This window comes from Epinephelus fuscoguttatus, linkage group LG23 (genome assembly GCF_011397635.1).
Source record: "Epinephelus fuscoguttatus linkage group LG23, E.fuscoguttatus.final_Chr_v1".
Taxonomy (NCBI): Eukaryota; Metazoa; Chordata; class Actinopteri; order Perciformes; family Serranidae; genus Epinephelus; species Epinephelus fuscoguttatus.
Window position 1 is genome coordinate 27,611,200 of NC_064774.1, and position 19,300 is coordinate 27,630,499.

The window sequence follows — 19,300 nt, forward strand, 5'->3', positions numbered from 1 at the left end:
AGACATTATTGTAGATTAATTGAAATAATTATTTAAGACTAATCTTACTTTTCCACTTAACATCATTTATTACATTTTTTCATCCTCAAAAGATCATCGTCTTGGAGAAAGGCAGGGAAAGAAACAGAGGGAACAGAAAGAAAATCATTTATTTCACTAACCACTCTGTAACATTCAAACAAAGGCATAGAGGCACACCAGGATAAGCACTGTAGGTAGGACATTCTCTTCTGTTCTTATCACATACCTCTGTCTACGAACACCCTTTAAAAAATGAGGTAATGTGCATTTTGTAGCACAATGACGTCTAAGATTTTAAATGATGTGTGACGGGCAGATAGTATGATGTCTGACTGTTGAAAGTATTGACGCGTGTCCAACTGGACGGACCAGTCATTGATATGCATCCCCTGTTGTCCTGTCACGTTCACTGCTCTACAGTGAGTCTATAAGATGCTACGCTGCCCTGCAAATCCATCACTTCACTGAACTCTGCTGAAGTAAGGTAAGACAATCCACAAGTATATAGTTTTATTGACAGCATCCAGATTGGCTGTAGGACGGATCACGTAATTTCCAATTTATACTGAATTATACTGTATTTTTTCAAAAAGGAAACCTTTTTCTGATAATAATTCATGCATGATTGTGTGGTCTAGCTGTTCAGGAAATTCTGCAACCTGTGGATTTTTGCAAAGAGCAGAAGTAGTTGAACTCTAACCTACGGAGCTGTACACTACTATAAAATCTGTTTATCTTGCTTTCCGAAAGGTCAAAGATATGAGGCTTTTACAGCAATGTGTAACTCTCATGACTGTTCAGTATACTTATGAGTGTGAAATTCTCTTTCCTAGAACTAGAAACTGAAAACCTTGGCTTTACTTTTGTTAAATCACCAGGATCTTAAATCGGGCACTGCTCCTTGGACCACACAATTAGTAAATAAACTTCATTTTGGTTTAATGAGTCAATTTAGCCAATTATGACTCCAGCTACTGATATTATTGCCTAAAGATATCACGTCCACAACTACTGAACCATTCTGTGGCAAATAACAGATATAAAATCTTGCAATGAATTTTTAAAAAATAATTTGTCTGATTTCCAAGAGGTGTGCTACTTTTTAAAGTTTATTTTAGCCATAACGTAATTGTTTATAAAAATGAACCGCAAAAATGCACTACTCCACATATATGAAATCTTAAAGTAGGTGTAAAATTTAATGTTCAAATGTACTTTTGCAGTAGTCAATTGAATAGCATGTCTGCTTCTCAGGAACCAACAAAATCAATGGCACCTGTAAGGGGGGGTCCAGATAATTGCTGGTGCTCCCACTGCCACCCCAGTGGCAAAAACTAATTGAAGACTGATATTACTGTCTTTAAGATGTTGTGGCAGGCTCATTTTAGCTAGCTAAGTAGTGGTATTTTGTGAAACTAGAGGCTACTAACCATGCTGGCATAGCTTGTTGTGACTCGAGCTAAATGCTTCAAATTTAGGATTACTTTTAGCAAGGGAAAAACTGGCATGGCCGTTTTCAAAGGGTTCCCTTGAACTCTCACCTCAAGATATCTGAATATAAAACAAGATTCTTGTGGAACTCAAATGTTAACTGTACTGCTATTATGCACATCAGATAATTAGTCACATTTACTGTAAAATAAGAAACCAAAGTTTATCAGTATGCAATTCCTTAACTCCTCATACTAACATAATTTTCAACTTGCCTACATACTTCAACAGCATAATCGAATTCCTGAAATTTAATTATGGCTTTTGGTTTTGGTGTGCCACCACAAGACTTTCAGTGGCCCCATCTGGCCACCATTATAGAAAACTTTCTACGGGTGCCACCAAAGAAATATCCTCTTCAAGCAATGCAGATAGTAATGTTCAGTGTATTGTATCATTTACCATGAAACACTGGCATTACTACCGCCTTTGCTTTATGAACTCAAGCATAGGCATCATTTATAGTAGGGGACGGTGGGGACGTGTCCCCTTCTTACATACAGTGCAATGTAAATATTGAGGAGACAAATGTGCATTGTCCAGAAAATATAAGGCTAAAAAGAAACACAAAGATGTTGCTTCACTAAAGAAAAGACACAAAATAGGATGTGTTATAATAGTTAGGGCTGAAGATGAAGCAAGAATCCAGTGCAGATAATGTACCTTATACAAGTTTGCGTATCAGGCAATTAAAATGTGTCAATATCCGTACTCCTGCAAGCTGGGCTCGTCTCTTACTCTCTCTTCAGATCAAAAATGATCTGAAACTCAATCCGAGGCTGTACTCTAAATAGTTTTCTAATGAATAATAAATATGGCAACTTCTTATTAACCCAACGTCTGGTTAGTCCTAGCTATATCTGGTTTAAGCTCTACCCAGGTCTGGTTTAAACTCCTCCCATTCCAAGTATGGTTTTCTTTTACATTAATAAACACATTTCCACCATAAAAGTATTTGATGCCCCAAATCTCCTGGGGGTGGACCCCAAGAGACCCTGCCTCATGTGTCCCCCCAAAAGTTGAAAAGAAACATCACCCTTGGTAGGAGCCTGTAGGCTTTTCCCTTTAGATGCACAGATGTCCCCCCCAACCTGCTGTAATTATCACCTACAACCTCATACCGATCCCTTGGTTATTTCACACGAGCCCTTACGTCCCCACCACTTTTCAACACAAATTGACACCCATGGACCCAAGTGCTTACAATTAGCAGAGGTTTTTGACTCAACATTTTCTGTAATCTGTGTTTCTTTGGGGGTTTTTTTGTCAGAAACAGCAATCATGACTAGCAAAATGGTCGTTAATCAGCCCAGGCCGTTCATCATGAACACGACATCCCACGAATGGACCTCTGGCATCTGTGATTGCTGCCAAGACCTGCCCCAGTGTAAGTGGACCTGACTGTATTTTACTGTGACCAATAAGGAGGTGCGGCTTTTAGTATACGTGTTGAGACAAGAAATCACCATCTAAATCCCTCCATTGTGCATGACGTTGAAACTGTGCTGCTCAGTCACACAGATTTGGTTTTGGACAGAAGATTGGAGATCAGGCATTGCAGTGTTTTGATGTGCCGTATGATAATGCAAACCAACAGCATTCTGCAAACTAGCAGCAGCAGTTTCTATCAGATAATACAAGACATCACATCTCAACATTCTGACTTGTTTGCAATTTTTCTGTTTGAGTGCCACAGTGACGCGTGTACACCGTTAAGAGGCGTAACAGTTCCAGAAAAGATATATGACCATAATTTCATTGATAGCTGAGATTAGATGAGCACAGTCCTTTTGTTAATCATAAATGTGACTTTTTTACAGGTTGTCTTGCCTTTTGGTGTCTTCCCTGCTTCGCCTGCAAGACATCATTTGAGGCCGGGGAGTGTGTGTGTTTACCTCTGCTGGATGCTTATGGACTCATTCCTCCTATAACCACAGCCCTCAGGGTGTCAGTACGCACGCGATATGGCATTGAGGTACAGATGCTATGCTTTCTAAGCCTTAGGCATTTTGGTGTCGGTAAAATGCATCTCAAATGCGTCAGTACTTACAAGCAAACTGTTTACCAGCATAAAAGTCCTTGTTGCCTTACGTGTTTATCTGATCTCTGATCAATCTTAAACCTGTTCAGCCTTTTGTCACAGTCCTTGTTTATGTTCCTAGACAACATCCAGCAATTCATGTAGTATGGTCATTAAAGCGGGTAGCAGTACACGGTGTTCCTTTGTTCCAGCCGATTTGTTTAGGTAGACTTTGATGGCGATTAATATCAATAAATATAAATCAGCTGTGTTGCAGTGCTGGTAGCTGTAGTGTGATGCAAATCAGTCTCCTTGTGTAAAACTGTATTTGTGATCATGAACCATTTAAAAGCTGAACTTCTAACCCCTCTTATCTACCCCCCACCTGTGTCTCTCTGTCTTCACAGGGTACAGTTTGCAATGACTGCGTGATTGCCTGCTGCTGCGGGCCCTGCAACTGGTGTCAACTGGCAAGAGAAATCAAAGCAAGGAGTAGTCCCATTACCTTCGTCAACATGACGGTCCAATAAGAACACATTGCTTAATTCCCCACAGCATCATCATTACTTGTGATCTGTTTCAAGCCGTCTGCCTCTGAGGAATGTTACTGAGCAGCTGATTAAAGATCAGCACATGAGGGTCATATGTGTTACATCACTTCATGACATAGAAAAGAGATAAGCACTGGCCTTGGCTTTTGTCATCCGCTAATGCAACTTTTCTTTTTCCTCTGTCACTTCGAAGATGTTTTATGTGTTCCTCTGGCAGACGGATTGCTTGATCCCTAGCACTGATTGTTATTCTTTAGAAGTAGACTATTTATATGTTTATATATGGGTTCATTTTCACTTGTTATGTGGTGGTGATTTTTAGCTATGTGGCTTTCGACTGGGGATCTTGAACTGTCAAAAACATGTCCACTGAAAGAAATTTGGTACAAAAAGTCACAATCCCTAGAAGATGAATCGTCTGACTTTGGTGATCTTCTGACCTTTTATTTAGCACTGTCATCAGGTTACAATTTTAAATTGTCCACTACTTTTGTTTATGACCAAATACTGCAAAACTAATATTATTCCCATCAGCCAGCGACAACTGTACTTTATGCTTCATGCTATATCAAGACAGTGAACATGGTAAACATTACCTGCTTAGCATCTCCCTATTGGTGCCATGCCGTTGTTCCAACTGCCCATTACTCCATAACCTCAATAGCTTGAAAGGTGTTCCATCAGCACTAAAGCCAATTTGTTAGACAGCCGCACAAATGGGCTCTTAGTCCAATGGGACATTTTAAGACTATTGAGGTTTCAGAATTATGAGCAGTAGGAACAATAGGGAGTCCCCAGTCTGGTGGTTGGCATTGTCATTGTGAGTACGCTATACTAGTATACTAGCATGCTGATGGTAGCTCAAAGCACTGTATGACAAATTGCTAACATGGATGTAGACTGTCAACATTTTTTTCCTGCATACCTTTCATTATAAAGATGTACAAATTTCGCTTTTCTTGTATGACCAGTTAGAATATTGTAATTGTTAGCCAGAAGAAGTTGCACTGCAGATGCATTTGTAATAAAACATACAGAGTTTTTCCACATTTATGCTCTTGAATTATTCAGCCTGTATTAGTTGCTGGAGATTTTTCATATCACACATATTAAAGTACTTTGCATTTAACACATGGCTTTGTGGGTCCTCTTAAACAGTTCCAAAGTCAGTGTTCTACCCTATGCTAACCACACATGCATGTGTAAATCATGCCTTAAAGTGCTCCATGTAATGAAGAACGATAGTGTTTTTCAAATTACAGTTAAAATTAAAAGTGCACTGCACAGACTATCTCGAAACAAAAGGCTTTTCGATTAGGAGGATGAATGATTGTATCGTGTGCATTCAAGGAAGTTCCAGAGATTTGACCACTATTTTGATAAATAGTGATAGTGCACGCTAGGCATGTGAATACATGGTGTGGACACTGTCATGGGGATTGAAATGAGCCATATCATGACGCAGAACAATTGAAGGAAGGAAAGGTTTTGAACCGGTGGTTGTCCCGGGAGCTTTGTTCAGATATTTGGGCTTTAGGTCAACCTTGAAAAGGTGCAATGAATGCTGAAAGACTCCCATGAGAAATAAACTATAATAAATATTTTCATTCTCAGGCCTTCCTTATTTGCCCAATCACCATGGCAACAGAAGTGTTCATGAGCAACATGCAGTCTGAAACTCTGATCGTTATGTGGCTGCTTCGAAGATTGAAATGTCTTAAAAAGTGTCTTCCTTTGTAGGATGGCAGGTGTTGTTTGCCCCTGGTGCATGGAAATAATGTCAAGGGGATATCTGGACTAAGTCACAAGTGTACGTTAAACAAGGGCTGAAGTCAAGACCGCTTAGGTGAAGTCCAAGACAAGTCCAAGGCCCAACAGCTCAAATACAGCTGACATTTCAACATCAAAGAGGATGTTTTTATGTCACTTTTGGGGACAACATAATGAACCACTAACCCTAAACATAACCATGACCACTATTTGCCTAACCCCTACCCCTAACCCAACCCTAACCCCCCCCCACCCCTTTTTTTTTTTTTTTTTTTTTTTTTCTTCTTACTTAACCTTTGACCTTTCCTTTTAAGGATGGAGGAATGGAAACGGGGGATCGGGTTAATTATCATTGTTATTTCTCTTCCTTAATAAATCCTTTTTAGAATTCTGTTGCTGTTGCCAATGTTGCTGATTTAGGGCATGGGTTTCTAATCCTCTTCAATAATAGACTCGATATAGTGGGATTGTGGTGCCCCAAGTGACCTTTTGACCTCTCCTCGAGCTTCCTGTAATTTTGGGATTTTTTTTCTTTTTTGTATAGCTTAATTTGTCATTTTTTTTGCAGTTTTAATTTAAATTTTTTTTTCCTGGGCATATAGGAGTTGTTTTAGGAGGGCATGTACAGAGGGTCTATATGAATATAATTCTTAGAACATCAGAAAGGGAAATAAGAATTAATAACTGCATCATCCTTCTTAAAGTGAACAACCTGTGCCGGTGCCGATTGTGCCCCTCCTTGGGGACCTACACAATCTCCGTCCCTATTGACCCCCATCCCATCCCTAACCTCAACTCTAACCACTGACCCCAAATTTAGACTTTTACAAATTGGGAAGTGACTTTTGTGCCCAATGAACTGGTCTTTAAATAAAACTGAGCACCACCAAAACAAAATGGTTTTAAGTATTCACAGGAAATAAACCTACTTGAAAAATGTGAAGACCAATTGGCATCTTTACTCCAGTTTCGTATTCTACAGGAACTACTTGCTTAACTGGGCATTCCATCACGTGCAGGTTTGTTGTTACCCTTTTCCTATGGACATATATCATAAGAAGCATTGTTTTCCTTTTATATGAAGACCATTATCAATTTAAAGTGTTCTAGTCTGAAATGTTTCATGAAACTGCCCAGGCTATTTTGAACCCTCCTGATACAGGATCTGTTACTCCCTCTCAGATAAGACCTGTTGTCACTGAAACCCATCTGAGTTTGGAGAGTGTTTTTGTCTCCCCCTGCTGATTGTGCCATGGGCCAGATAGTGTTTCTCCCATCGCACACCCCCTGTTTCCATGTCCATGAGAGTTGCTGTTTATCACCGCTACAGAATCCAGGAGAGTTTGTATATAAGGAAGACTTTACTTTTTCATAGCTGCTACATTACTTCTGTCTTTTGTGTCTTTGCTCAGGGAGACATGACCTCCGCCTCTGAGTTTTACGAGTTATCAGATAACCTATAAAGTGCAATACACCTGGGCCAAAATATAAAATCTTATCTGAAAAATAAGTCCAAACTAGTCCATAATTCTTATAGTGATGCATATCTGGTCAACTTTTAGATGTTAAAAAACAAGGAAGTTTAGTAGTTTCAGACAGCACAATGCATACCTTTACATGCTTGTCATTATCTTCACTTTATCTGCATCACGCCATCTCGGAGCCATTGGAATCTACAGTGTACCTTCTGATAAAAGCTAGAAGATGTCACGATTAATCAGATATGTGAGTGTGATGCCTTTCTTTCTCAAATGATCTCTTGCTGCTTGCTGGGTGGGTGCGTAGGAAGCTTCAGAAATAGCACTTATGTCCGCTCTGAGGTGGGATTATATTTAGTTCTTATTCAAAATGTAAAAATAAATGATAAATATGGATCTCGGTTTTTTTTTTCAGCACTTAAACTGGCTACTTACACTGTTCAGTCAACTGATGGTTTATGTCATCCTTAACACAACTAGGCTCCTATTTGTGAAACTCAAAGTGAGAAATTTGTGAAGTGAAAGAAAAGTAGGAATATGTTACATTAACTTGGGAGGCTATTTATCATGATTCTTTACAAAAACATACTCTTAAATCAGCTCTTACCTTTCTTGCATTTCACACAACACAAAAATTTGAACATCCAATTTGAAGTCCCGCCTCCCTCCAAAGTCCCATCCCCCTCATCCATTACGTCCTCATTACGTCTATGATAGATGTAGGCATTGGCAAGGTAACGTTAGATACGCGGAAGATGAGAGCAAGTGTAACGTTACAACCAAGACAGTCAAACGCAAACCCGGAGTTTTAAAACTCAACTGGAGTCAGGGATGACTGAGTTTTAGAATAAGGTTACAGTGCTAACGTTTGATAGTAGCGTTAACATTACTAGTAAGTGGAAACGCACAAGGACAATAACATTAATGTTTCAGAGGCTACACTACAGTTGGCTAACGCTAGCCATTAGTAACTGGATGCCGTGTTGTCATATAACATTATATGTTATATTAGAAGCAAACAGAACATAACGCTACCTGTCCTGCACAGTCAAACGCAACCCTGGAGTTTTGAAACTTATCCGGGGTCAGTGATGACTGATGAGTTTTATAATATAACGTAAACGCTAACGTTAGATAGTACTGGTGACTGGCAACAAACAAGACAGTAGGCTAACCGTTAGCAACTGGATGCTGTGTTGTCATATAGCGTTATAACCTATGTTACATTGGAGGCTACTAAAAATACCTGTCCAGCAGAAACTCTGCGACCATCTCGTCGCTTTTTAGCTCAGGATGAAGCTGCATCAGTCTTCACGATCGCTCGAAAGCAGAGCCGATTTTGACCCGAGATTTTTTGGGAGTGGCTGGGGATGTTACGGGAGCAGTTATGTCAGTTGGAGGCCTCCACGTGGGGAAGACAGACAGGATGTTCGGCCAATATGAGAATGGTATAATTAGGAGTTTTTATCTCTGGTGGAATTCACTTACATTGTAGTGTGCCATCAGCTTATTAATAGCATTTTAACCTAAACAAAGAAAAGTGTAAAATGTCCAGAAAGGTTGTGTTGCTTTAAAGGACAACTTAAAACCTGGACCCCATTTTCCCATGTTTTTGTGTCTAAGTGACTGACTGGAACAACAGTTACTGAACTTGGTCCAATTCTGAGGTTTCTCAAGGTTGCTTAAAATGGCAGTGGCAAAACAGGCTGCAACATAATCCCCACAGACAATTGAGCACCATTATTGTATGTCCACTAAAAGTGCTTGTTTTTGCCAATGGCAGGCTCAGATTGTCATTTTAAGTATTTGACAACATTATGGACAGGATCCCTACAGGGATAGACCTCTTTATAAAAGAGTCAAATTCTTTTTGCCTAACCAGAAATAGCTCTATCGCTGTCCCACTAGACTCCAATTAAATAAACAATTTTATCAGCACAAACACACTTCATGCAAGGTCGACAGAAACCATCTTCGTTTGTCTCCCCACTCTGTCACCAATCACCAACACTAGTTTGATTAAAATAAACTCAGATGTGGAAATATGCTGGCTCTATACATGCTTAAATGACTATTCATTTAAATGGAGTCTGGTGTGTTTGGCAATGGCGATTTTGGGGCCGTTTCTATGGGGTGCCGTTTGTTAAGTGGCTCACGCTGAAAATAACATCAACATTTTGTCACATTTAGCTTCAAACAATGTTTAAAAAAGTGTTGTGACTACCTCTTGAAGCTCATGGAGAGAATGCCAAGAGTGTGCAAAGCAGTAATCAGAGCAAAGGGTGGCTATTTTGAAGAAACTAGAATATAAAACATGTTTTCAGTTATTTCACCTTTTTTTGTTAAGTACATAACTCCACATGTGTTCATTCATAGTTTTGACGCCTTCAGTGAGAATCTAAAATGTAAATAGTCATGAAAATAAAGAAAACGCATTGAATGAGAAGGTGTGTCCAAACTTTTGGCCTGTACTGTATATATATATGCATATCTCACATTTTTCTCGTCACTATATCACCGTTTAGACTAATCTGGTGTTTGTAAAGTCTATAAACACAATGATTGAACAAACATTACTATCACGTTCTGAAAATAATAACATGGTTATCATAGATTAGCGGGGCTAACCGTTAGCTGTTAGCCCCGTTAGCGGTGCCTGTAATGACTCATTAACTCTAAACGGTCCGTGAAAAATTTTTTTTTTCCAGTGGATGTCTTAGTTACAATATGACTGAGCTAACTGGAGTAATCTCATGTCGTATCCGACAATGGGAGGCTTTTAACAGATGACGTCCTGATGTTAGCTTTGCTGCTGCTGCTGCGGCTGTGGCCACTGATGCACATCATGATTTCCCAAAACTGAATAAATACCACACATCGCAACACAAAACTGCTTTGCTAGATCAATCATGTTGTAACTAAGACATCCGCTGCGAAAAAATATTTTTTTCACGGACCGTTTAAGAGTTAATGAGTCATTACAGACACCGCTAACAGGGCTAACAGCTAACGGTTGTTAGCTTAGCTTAGGTTGTTAGTCCCTCCGAAGGGACACTAACAACTCAAAGTACACGTCAAATAAAATTTCTCCAAACATGTTTCTTGTTATTTTAGGTAGTTATTATCATGCTAATGTATGTTCAAGTGTCCATTTCCCCCAATTCGTTATTTGATTCTATAAACACAGTCTGACCATCACAAGCTTTTATTTTGGTACTTCCGGTGACCGGCAGTGTGAATTTGCATATTAGCTAAATATTTAGTTTCACCCAGAACATTTAGATTTAACATTTAGATTTAGATTTAGCATTTAGATTTAACATTTAGATTTAGATTTAATATTTAGATTTAACATTTATATTTATATTTAGCATTTAGATTTAATATTTAGAATTAGATTTAGCATTTAGATTTAACATTTATATTTATATTTATATTTATATTTAATATTTGGATTTAACATTTAGATTTAGATTTAATATTTAGATTTAACATTTAACATTTTGGTGCCACATTTAATATTTAGATTTAACTATTTAATATATTTCTAAATTAACAAATACTACTGTAAATGTGGTAAAAGGTGACGTTAAAAAATGTTTACAATGTAAACAATGTTTATTGTTTGAAGCTAAATGTGGCAAAATGTTGATGTTATTTTCAGCGTGAGCCACTTTACAAACGGCAACTCATACGTTTCTGGTTAAACAAAAAGGATCTTACTCAATAACACAAAGATCAACCTCAGTGGGGATCCTTTCAATAAGTTGTCAGACACTTGTAATAACAATCTGAGCGCTTTTAGTGGACATAAATTAACAGTGCTCAGTTGCCTGCAGGAATTAGGCCCGCATCACAGCCTATTTCACTGTCTCCATCAATACTGTAACAATCTTAAAAACTGATGATCCCAGTAGTCACACAGACACAAAAACATGGGTCCAGGTTGGACAATACCACAGTTACCCTTTAAGTTGGTCAAGAGTAGTCTATAGGGCCTTGAATGGGTGATGGATGGACACAGAGGCAAGAATTCATCTTCTGAGGATTTTTAAATGACTTTGCAATATATCATTGGTCACGATAGAAACATGTCATTTAACTGAGAGAGTAACAAAAATATAATACCTTTATTGCTCCAGATGCAGTTGCTGCTTTCTTGTGAGTGTCAAATGTAGCTTTTAAAGGATGTTAGGATGTTTCTTTTTTAATTCCTCTGGGGTACAAACAACAAAAATAAAGATGGCGTTGTTTTTCTTATCAATCCAACTACCTTCTTTCTCCACTCTTAAAGTCTAATGCAAACATTCATTTTATTACATGTTCACTCTCATGTAGGCTACCATCTCTACCAGCAGCAGACTTTCCTCCCTGCTCCAGTCTGACATTCTTTATAGTATTCCTATGATGCTACGCCTTTTAGTGTGATTGGTGGCTTCACACATAAAATTAACTTTAATTAGCTTCATCATAAAGGATTTTGGAAGGTATCGGAGCTTTTTTTTTTCCCACAGACTTAACTTGCATGAAATCCTTGTCTCTGATTGGCTGTCTGAACACTCATGACATTAGTCATGTGATCACAAAAACAGCTGCTCTTAAAGCTAACTGCTACTCTTCACTGTAAGTAGGAGTGTTATGCTTATATTGTGTTTTTAAGAAAAGAATGCTCTTTCAGCCATTCTTAAGGGTGATTCAGTAATAAGTAACGATACAAACAAGCCCTGATCTTGTTACTACTTGTTGTAAATTCTGAAGCCACAGCTGCATATCTTCATCTCTGTGTATAGCTGTTACTTCCAGCTGACTGCTGCTCCCTGGCTCAGGTTTATGTTGCTCCACAGAGGCAGAGGAGAAAAGGGGAAGGCTGCAGCTCACTGATATGACTGTTGAACAGTGACTCGTGCTGTTATTGTAATCACCAATGCTCACTTTTATTTTCCCTCCACTGTGTGACCTTGCTGCTTCCTCCTTCCCTCGTTCCCTGCCACTCCCGTCTCACACTCTCTGACAGTGGCCCAGTTTGGATTTTCCCCCCTGCTCTCTCTGAAGTTTCCTCGACAATCAGATTACGCACGTTCGAGATGAAGCGCGCCTCGCCTCAAAAGTAGATGAGATCAGGCGACAGCAGCAAGAGGCGGTGAGACAAAGCCACAGTCAAGTCGGACAGCTTTCAGCAGTCCTCAGTCTGTACAGGAAGTCACAGAAACACCCACATCCTGTTAGATCTGATTCCAATTTATTGAAATGTTATCAGACCTTATCAGTTTGTTCACAGTCTTAAATTGTTCTAATTATGATAGAGTAGGCCAATTAAAGCTTTACTAATATACAATAGACTATAGATACTTTAAGATCTGTATGAATGGGGCGACATTCATGTAGCATATGTAACATACAACAGATATACAAACTGGGGGCCACTGTTTAGTGTGTAAGGACAGTGTCCCAGTGGTCTTCCAGCCCCTTATCAAAGTCTTTCAACAGGCAGGCTGCCCGTTCAGTGTTTAGTAAGTCCAGCCAAGAGTCCCTTGTGAAGCAGCAGGCTGCTTTACACTACTTCCAGTTTAAAAGAATTAGTTTCTTAGTAGATAGGTGAGCCAGTGTCCATAGGCACTCAACAGTTACTCCAACATTATATTATCCAACTTCAGGCCCAGCAAGCATACTTAGGGGCACACAGGGAAATTGACATTGAAAAATTCTGGTTGATTATTGTAACAGGTAGACAGTCCCAGAATAAGTGAAATAAATTAATTATGATTAATGCCCTGGTTCTTGCAATCAGTGTAGAGTGACTGCGGCTGCCTCGATCTTGTGAAGTTATTGTCGCCCACGTGTTAATGACGTCTGAGCAAGCCAGGCTCAAGTCAGACAAAAATCTAAGGGCCCTGACGCACCAAGCCAACACTCTGTGCTAACTGGCTAATCAGTATCTTCAATCCGTCTTGTCGGTCTTCAACTTTCCCCTTTTCGAATAACAAAAACAGACCACAGCGCCTGCTGCTATGAACAGCTATTTCCTCTCATGTCGGTGCGGAGCGTACGTGCTATTGGCTGTTGGCTGCTGTCTTTGCAGTATGATGAAAAGCAACTTTTTGGCCAAGACACAGGCGATGTGAGGTGATGCAACAGTTGGACTTTGTCGAGACCATTTCTTTGATGTTGGTTTGGTATGACTCGACCTTAACCAGCATGCACTGGGCAGCAGTCGGTGGTGATCAATTCTGTGCAGGCCTGGCTCTTCTCAAATGAGCCTATTGTCACATCTGTGCTTTGAACTTGGCTGTGAGTACTGAATTAGGAATCTCTAAAAAAAAAACTGTCATCCAAGTTGTGAATTGAGTTGAGTCACTGAGACCTTCGCCAAACCCAAATCATTGTCATTAATAGCACTTTATTTTATTTATATATTTTCATTAGGTAATATTGGCACGTCATCAGTATCGGGCAACACCAGCTTTAAATGAACTGTCTGAATCGGCCAACATGTTTTTTCTTATTTTGCACAATAAATATTACAGACACTGAAGAGCGTTGTGTTTTATGTCTCCATCTGCTGGTGGGCCATCACAATATGAGTATGCATGTATAGTATGATGTTAATTCCACTACAGAAGAGACTTGATGATCACTAAAATTAGGTATTTCATCCATCCATCCATCCATCCATTTTCACTCGCTTATCCGAAGTTGGGTATCGGGGGCAGCAGGCCCAGCAAAACATTCCAGACAGCCCTCTCCCCAGCAATGCTTTCCATTTCCTGGGGGCCCGGGAGGCGTTCTTAGGTCAGACAAGACATGTAATCCCTTCAGGCAATGTTGTTACATATCGGCATATCAGATATTGGCAAAAATCCAATATTGTGCATCCCTAATTTTCATGTGTTCCTTTAAATCACTATTTTATGTTCCCTTAGCCTCAGGTGAGAGTAAAAGGAACTGTAGTTCTTGTGTGCCATTGTTTTGCAGGGCACAGGTGTAACAAAGTCGGGGGAACATGCTGGAGTTGAGTAAAGAGGGAAGCTGACTGAAATGCTGTAGCCTGCTTTATACCCACAAGCCAGAGGGATTGGAGAATGTTACCAAACAACAAAGTTGGGTTACAACATCAGTCTTTACTATACTACACTGCACAGACCTTTGGATCAGTGTAAACCCACATGCTGGACTTTGACCCAGTAACGAGTAAAAGTTAAGCTGTGCAGAAACACAGATATTACATAGGATCCCAGCTCACTGAGGACGTGTAGCTCAATCCAAACTTCTGGATTCTGATACAACAAGAACCAGGTGAGGCATTAGGTAAACTTTTTGTACGTTTCTTTTTCAATTTAACGAAAAAAGAAAAGAAAAAGAAAAACATTATTTATGAACTACTTTTAACTATATTTTTTTTATCTCACTTTAGATCATACAGCAAGAGATACACATTGATAAAATAGAAATACTACACCAAGATGCATATGTATGATAACTGCTCAAGCAAACAGTTTCTTTTTTCTTTTTTTGTGGAGTGAATGAATGTACTTCTCACTGTGGAGTTAAACTTCACTCCGATTGCAATTAGAATACTTTAATATCAGTTATGGCTTCAAGTTAATCTTTCTAATCATAATGTTGGAAATCTGTAACAATAATGTAAGGTTAATGGAGGCCTTACTATGCTCATTTTCAGGTGCACTTGTATTTAGGGTTTCTACTACTACCACATGTTTCATGCTTTAACGGTCAAAAAACACATTTGTTTCCACGTTTTCTGGTCTTCCAAAACTGCTGAATCTTGGCGTCTCTGCACTGTCACTTCAGCCAAGGAATGACTTTAACCATGCACAGTGGTATTTTCTACAGTGAAAAATAACCAATAAAAGTTTCTGAGGCATAATCTTCACAGCTGGATATGTTCCAACAGGAACATGATCAAAAATTTGGGAAATTTTACAGCGCTGTCAACCAAGATTACATGTACTTCATGGATGTTTAAAGAGAACTGGATCCAGCATTCGAGACAGGGCCCAGTTTGTTGAGCAGCTCCTCTTAGACTTTCGAAATCTTAATTGGACTTATTGCATCAAATCCCAGTAGTGAAACAAGTCATTCTGTAGGTGTGCTCAAAAAATGTATGCACTGATTTAAAGATGTCTCTTTCAAAATATAAGTCCATAAGAAAAAAGTCCTTTTGGGCTCAATGGCATTACGTGACAGTCCCAGAAGTAATTCCACTGTCTGGACACTACAACGGCCAGCGCACTTCCAGGGCAGTCCCTTGATGTTCCAGCAGAAATATGATCCGAAATCGAGGAGAAATTAGCAACATCTGAACCCAAGATTTCATGTTTACCTGACATTAGCATGTAGCTACATGCAGCAGTGTATGAAAAGTAAGCACTTGCAGCAGAGTACCTGGTCATGATCTGACGTCATCTTGTTGTAGTAGAAACAAGATGAATGTAGAAAAACAGTTAGAAACAGAGTATCCGGGTCTGAAGCCTGAGGTTTTTGCCTGTAGCCCCCAAACAAAGTGACAGAGAAAATACTAAAGATAGCCCACATGTAGCAGCGGACCACATGGTGATTGACGTGGGTAAAGTAGGGTTCTGACAGATAAGACGTAAGCTATACCTAAAGGTTACAGAGTTTTACAAACCTTATCATCTCTGTCTGTTGTTTCTCCCAGAAAATGGCCGGCATGATCCCTATATTGCTGACAGGGCTCTGCTTCCTGTTGCTGGGGCCCACTTGCTGTAACAGCAGCAGGATCCTGGTAGTGCCCGTTGATGGCAGCCACTGGATCAACATGGAGGTGATCCTCCGTGAACTGCATTCCAGAGGCCACGAAATCACTGTCCTGCGCTCCGCCCAGAGCTGGTACATCCCAAGTAACTCTTCGATCTACACTTCTATTAATGTGCCCATGCTTGAGGATGAGGCGGACTTGAACTACTACAATAAAATGCTACTAAATGTTATGGAATGCCGCAGGTCACTGACTTTTACACGCACTTTCTGCCAACAGCGCTTGATCACATCCATGTTGGCAAAGGGCCATGAAATCCTTGCTAGAGCGGTTGCCACAATGTTAGATGATCCTGTTTTTATAAAGAAGCTGCAAGATAGTGAGTTTGACTTGATGTTAACCGACCCTGGTCTGACTATTGGGGTTATTCTGGGTAGTTACCTCAAGCTCCCGATGGTTTTTAATGTGCGTTGGATCAATAATGGTGAGGGCCATTTCACCATTGCTCCTTCTCCTGTCTCCTATGTCCCTGTGTCAGGAAGTGAACTTCATGACCAGATGGATTTCATGGAAAGAACCAAGAACATGTTACATCATCTCTATAGTTTTGTTGAACAACACTATGTTATTAACCCTGCCTACTCAGATCTATTCCAACGGCATTTCCCTCCTGGAACTGACTTGCTGTCTTTGCAGCGTGCAGCTGATATCTGGCTGTTGAGGGCAGATTTTGTCTTTGAGTTCCCTCGCCCCACCATGCCCAACGTGATCTACATAGGAGGGTTCCAGTGCAAAAAGCCTGGTCCCCTCCCTGATGAGCTGGAGGCCTTCATGCAGAGCTCTGGGGAGAATGGGGTGGTGGTCATGTCTCTGGGAACGCTGGTGTCAGCACTGCCTCGTGAGACCACAGAGGCCATCGCCGCTGCTCTTGCTCAGCTACCTCAGAAGGTGGTGTGGAAGTTTGTGGGTGAAAAGCCTTCTTCCCTGGGGAGCAACACACTGCTGATGAAATGGCTGCCTCAGAAAGACCTCCTGGGACACCCCAAGACTCGTGCCTTTGTAGCCCACGGAGGCACCAACGGCATGTATGAGGCCATTTACCATGGCGTGCCTGTTGTGGGCCTGCCCCTCCTCTTTGACCAGTTTGACAACCTGCTCCGGCTGAAAGTACGCGGGGCCGCTCGGGTGGTGGAAGCTGAATCACTGACAAAAGAAGACTTCCTAGAGGCTTTAAAGGACGTCCTGGAGAATCCCTCGTACCGTGACAACATTCAGCGTCTCTCAGAGCTACACCACGACCGGCCAATGTCTCCTATGGACACCGCCATCTTTTGGATCGAGTACGTTATCAGGAACAAAGGAGCAGCCCACCTGCACTCTGCAGGTTTTAGTCTGCCTTGGTACTCCTACTACTGCCTGGATGTGGCTGTTTTCATTATGGCCATCATTGGGGCGTTTGTCTGGGCTTCAGTCTTAGTCTGTAGGATTCTCTGCTGCCGAAAGTCCCGGAGAAAGACAAAAGCAGAGTAACTAATTCAAACCTAACTCATGCTTAGTGACTGTTTACTGGGGGAATAAACACTCAAGCATCCACAAATAAGTGGAGTTTAACAGCTACTGACTCTCATTTTAAGTTTGGAAACACTTCTGCCTCATATTCTAATCTTTAAATAATTAAAGGTCTTAATCATTATATAAACTGTTGTGAAATGTTTGTCCTAGATGAAGCCAATCCAGATATAGAAATGTTTTTTTTTTGCCAATCACAAAGAACTGATAGGTTGTTTGACCCCCAAAGAGATTTGCCAGTTTCGGAAATCACTTGTTGTCCTTTCATGCTTTAAAAGACGTAATGTGGAACTGTTGAATATCATAGGAGTAGCCTAAACAATTCATCATATTCTGTTCTTGTCAAGCTTCCTAACTTCCTACTTCAAGCTAGTTATCATATCTTTATTATGTAGAGGTGTACAGAGCCATCATTATCAGTATCTGTTCAACCAACACAATGATCTGTCTCTATATTGGGACAAAACATAGCAAAATGGTAACAGAAACATGAGGTGCATTTAACACCATGTTATGTTATGTTATGCAGGTACACTGCCTTTTAATACGGCAGGTTTAAACTCAGTTTAATTCAAAGAGGCTTTATTGGCGTGGGGAATGCATGTTTTCATTGCTAAAGCAAGAGTAAATTCTTACAATACAATTACAATAAGTAAAGATCTACTAGACATGTACCACTGCTGAGTGGGTAACCCCTCTGACACACTCAACAAATGAGAAAAAGGGTACCTCAAAGCCCGTTTCACACCATTTTAAAGAAATACGTTGTTCAACCCGCAAACCGTAGCAAAGTGGTGCTTCTGAAATTTCTGAAAAGTTAAATCTTTTCTAACCTAATATTTATTGGCAATGAAATTATCATAAAATATATTTCCTAGCCTGCTATTCGTCTTTCTTTCTCTCTCTCTAATTTTGTTTTTAACTAAACAAAATTTTATTAACAGTCTGAAAGCCCACCCTCAACCCTTTAACAGGGGACATTGATCAGCCAGAAACTTATAAGAATGTTTTATACATCAAATGATTCCATTTCGCATTGTAGATAGAATCTATTTGCAGTAGACATGTAGAAAATACATCCTTCAGTGGAAGGAAATAAGTTTAAATTCCAATGATGTTGCGCTTGCGTTTATTTATACTTTGACAGGGTTGTCTAAATGGAGGAAATTTACAGACTACAGCTAAAAACTACAGGTTTTAAACTTCATTTTAATGTATAGGTTGTGGGAATTTACAAGAAATCCAGCTGCTGCGCTAGGCTTTTGTATCACTACTCCTAAGTTTCACTGAGTGATAGCTGGGAACTAGTGATGGGTGACACATCTGTGAGTCCTGGGCTGGTTTGGAAAGGCTTACCAGAAAATATCATGGGCTGGTGGGTCAGCAAGTGACAAAGCAGCGTTCAAGCATGGCTTGCACCTGGCATCTTTTTTCATCATATCAGTTGTTTATCAAATATCTCACAAACAGAGAGTGGTGAACACCTCCATCTGACAGCCTCACCACCGAGTTTATCTTTAGTTTCAACAGCTTCCTGTATGACACAAATTCTTTGCGTGAAGAAGAACCTACTGAGTGCTCATATGGACTGAAACAAAAACACTTTTCGTACTAAACACATTTTAATATATTCTTTTCTGCAGGGCTGTAACTTAAAGAATTC

General features: G+C 40.0%; 2 protein-coding genes across 4 annotated transcripts; both read left to right on the top strand.

The window, feature by feature from the left end:
* Window positions 1-364: 364 nt before the first annotated feature.
* On the top strand, window positions 365-5,212 carry LOC125884226 (cornifelin homolog B-like). Of its 2 annotated transcripts, XM_049569081.1 has the most exons (4): window positions 365-505; window positions 2,783-2,899; window positions 3,333-3,487; window positions 3,940-5,212. In XM_049569081.1, the coding sequence occupies exons 2-4, from the start codon at window positions 2,794-2,796 to the stop codon at window positions 4,060-4,062; spliced, it is 384 nt and encodes a 127-aa protein (XP_049425038.1). In that variant the 5' UTR covers window positions 365-505; window positions 2,783-2,793; the 3' UTR covers window positions 4,063-5,212. The 2 variants fall into 2 exon arrangements, with proteins under 2 accessions (XP_049425038.1, XP_049425037.1); XM_049569080.1 differs by lacking the exon at window positions 365-505 and having other exon boundaries at window positions 1,835-2,899.
* Window positions 5,213-11,914: 6,702 nt separating this feature from the next.
* On the top strand, window positions 11,915-18,279 carry ugt5g1 (UDP glucuronosyltransferase 5 family, polypeptide G1). 2 transcript variants are annotated; one of them, XM_049569255.1, is made up of 3 exons: window positions 11,915-11,954; window positions 14,304-14,624; window positions 16,009-18,278. In XM_049569255.1, the coding sequence occupies exon 3, from the start codon at window positions 16,012-16,014 to the stop codon at window positions 17,596-17,598; it is 1,587 nt and encodes a 528-aa protein (XP_049425212.1). In that variant the 5' UTR covers window positions 11,915-11,954; window positions 14,304-14,624; window positions 16,009-16,011; the 3' UTR covers window positions 17,599-18,278. The 2 variants fall into 2 exon arrangements, with proteins under 2 accessions (XP_049425212.1, XP_049425213.1); XM_049569256.1 differs by lacking the exon at window positions 14,304-14,624 and having other exon boundaries at window positions 11,924-11,954; window positions 16,009-18,279.
* Window positions 18,280-19,300: the final 1,021 nt, after the last annotated feature.

Excerpts from the sequence above, each read along its gene's own strand:
- LOC125884226 (XM_049569080.1), top strand. The coding sequence starts at position 2,590 with ATGTCCCCCCCAACCTGCTGTAATTATCACCTACAACCTCATACCGAT. Across the intron at positions 2,900-3,332 it reads CTGCCAAGACCTGCCCCAGT|GTTGTCTTGCCTTTTGGTGT; the intron begins GTAAGTGGACCT and ends ACTTTTTTACAG. Across the intron at positions 3,488-3,939 it reads GCACGCGATATGGCATTGAG|GGTACAGTTTGCAATGACTG; the intron begins GTACAGATGCTA and ends CTGTCTTCACAG.
- ugt5g1 (XM_049569255.1), top strand. The coding sequence starts at position 16,012 with ATGGCCGGCATGATCCCTATATTGCTGACAGGGCTCTGCTTCCTGTTG.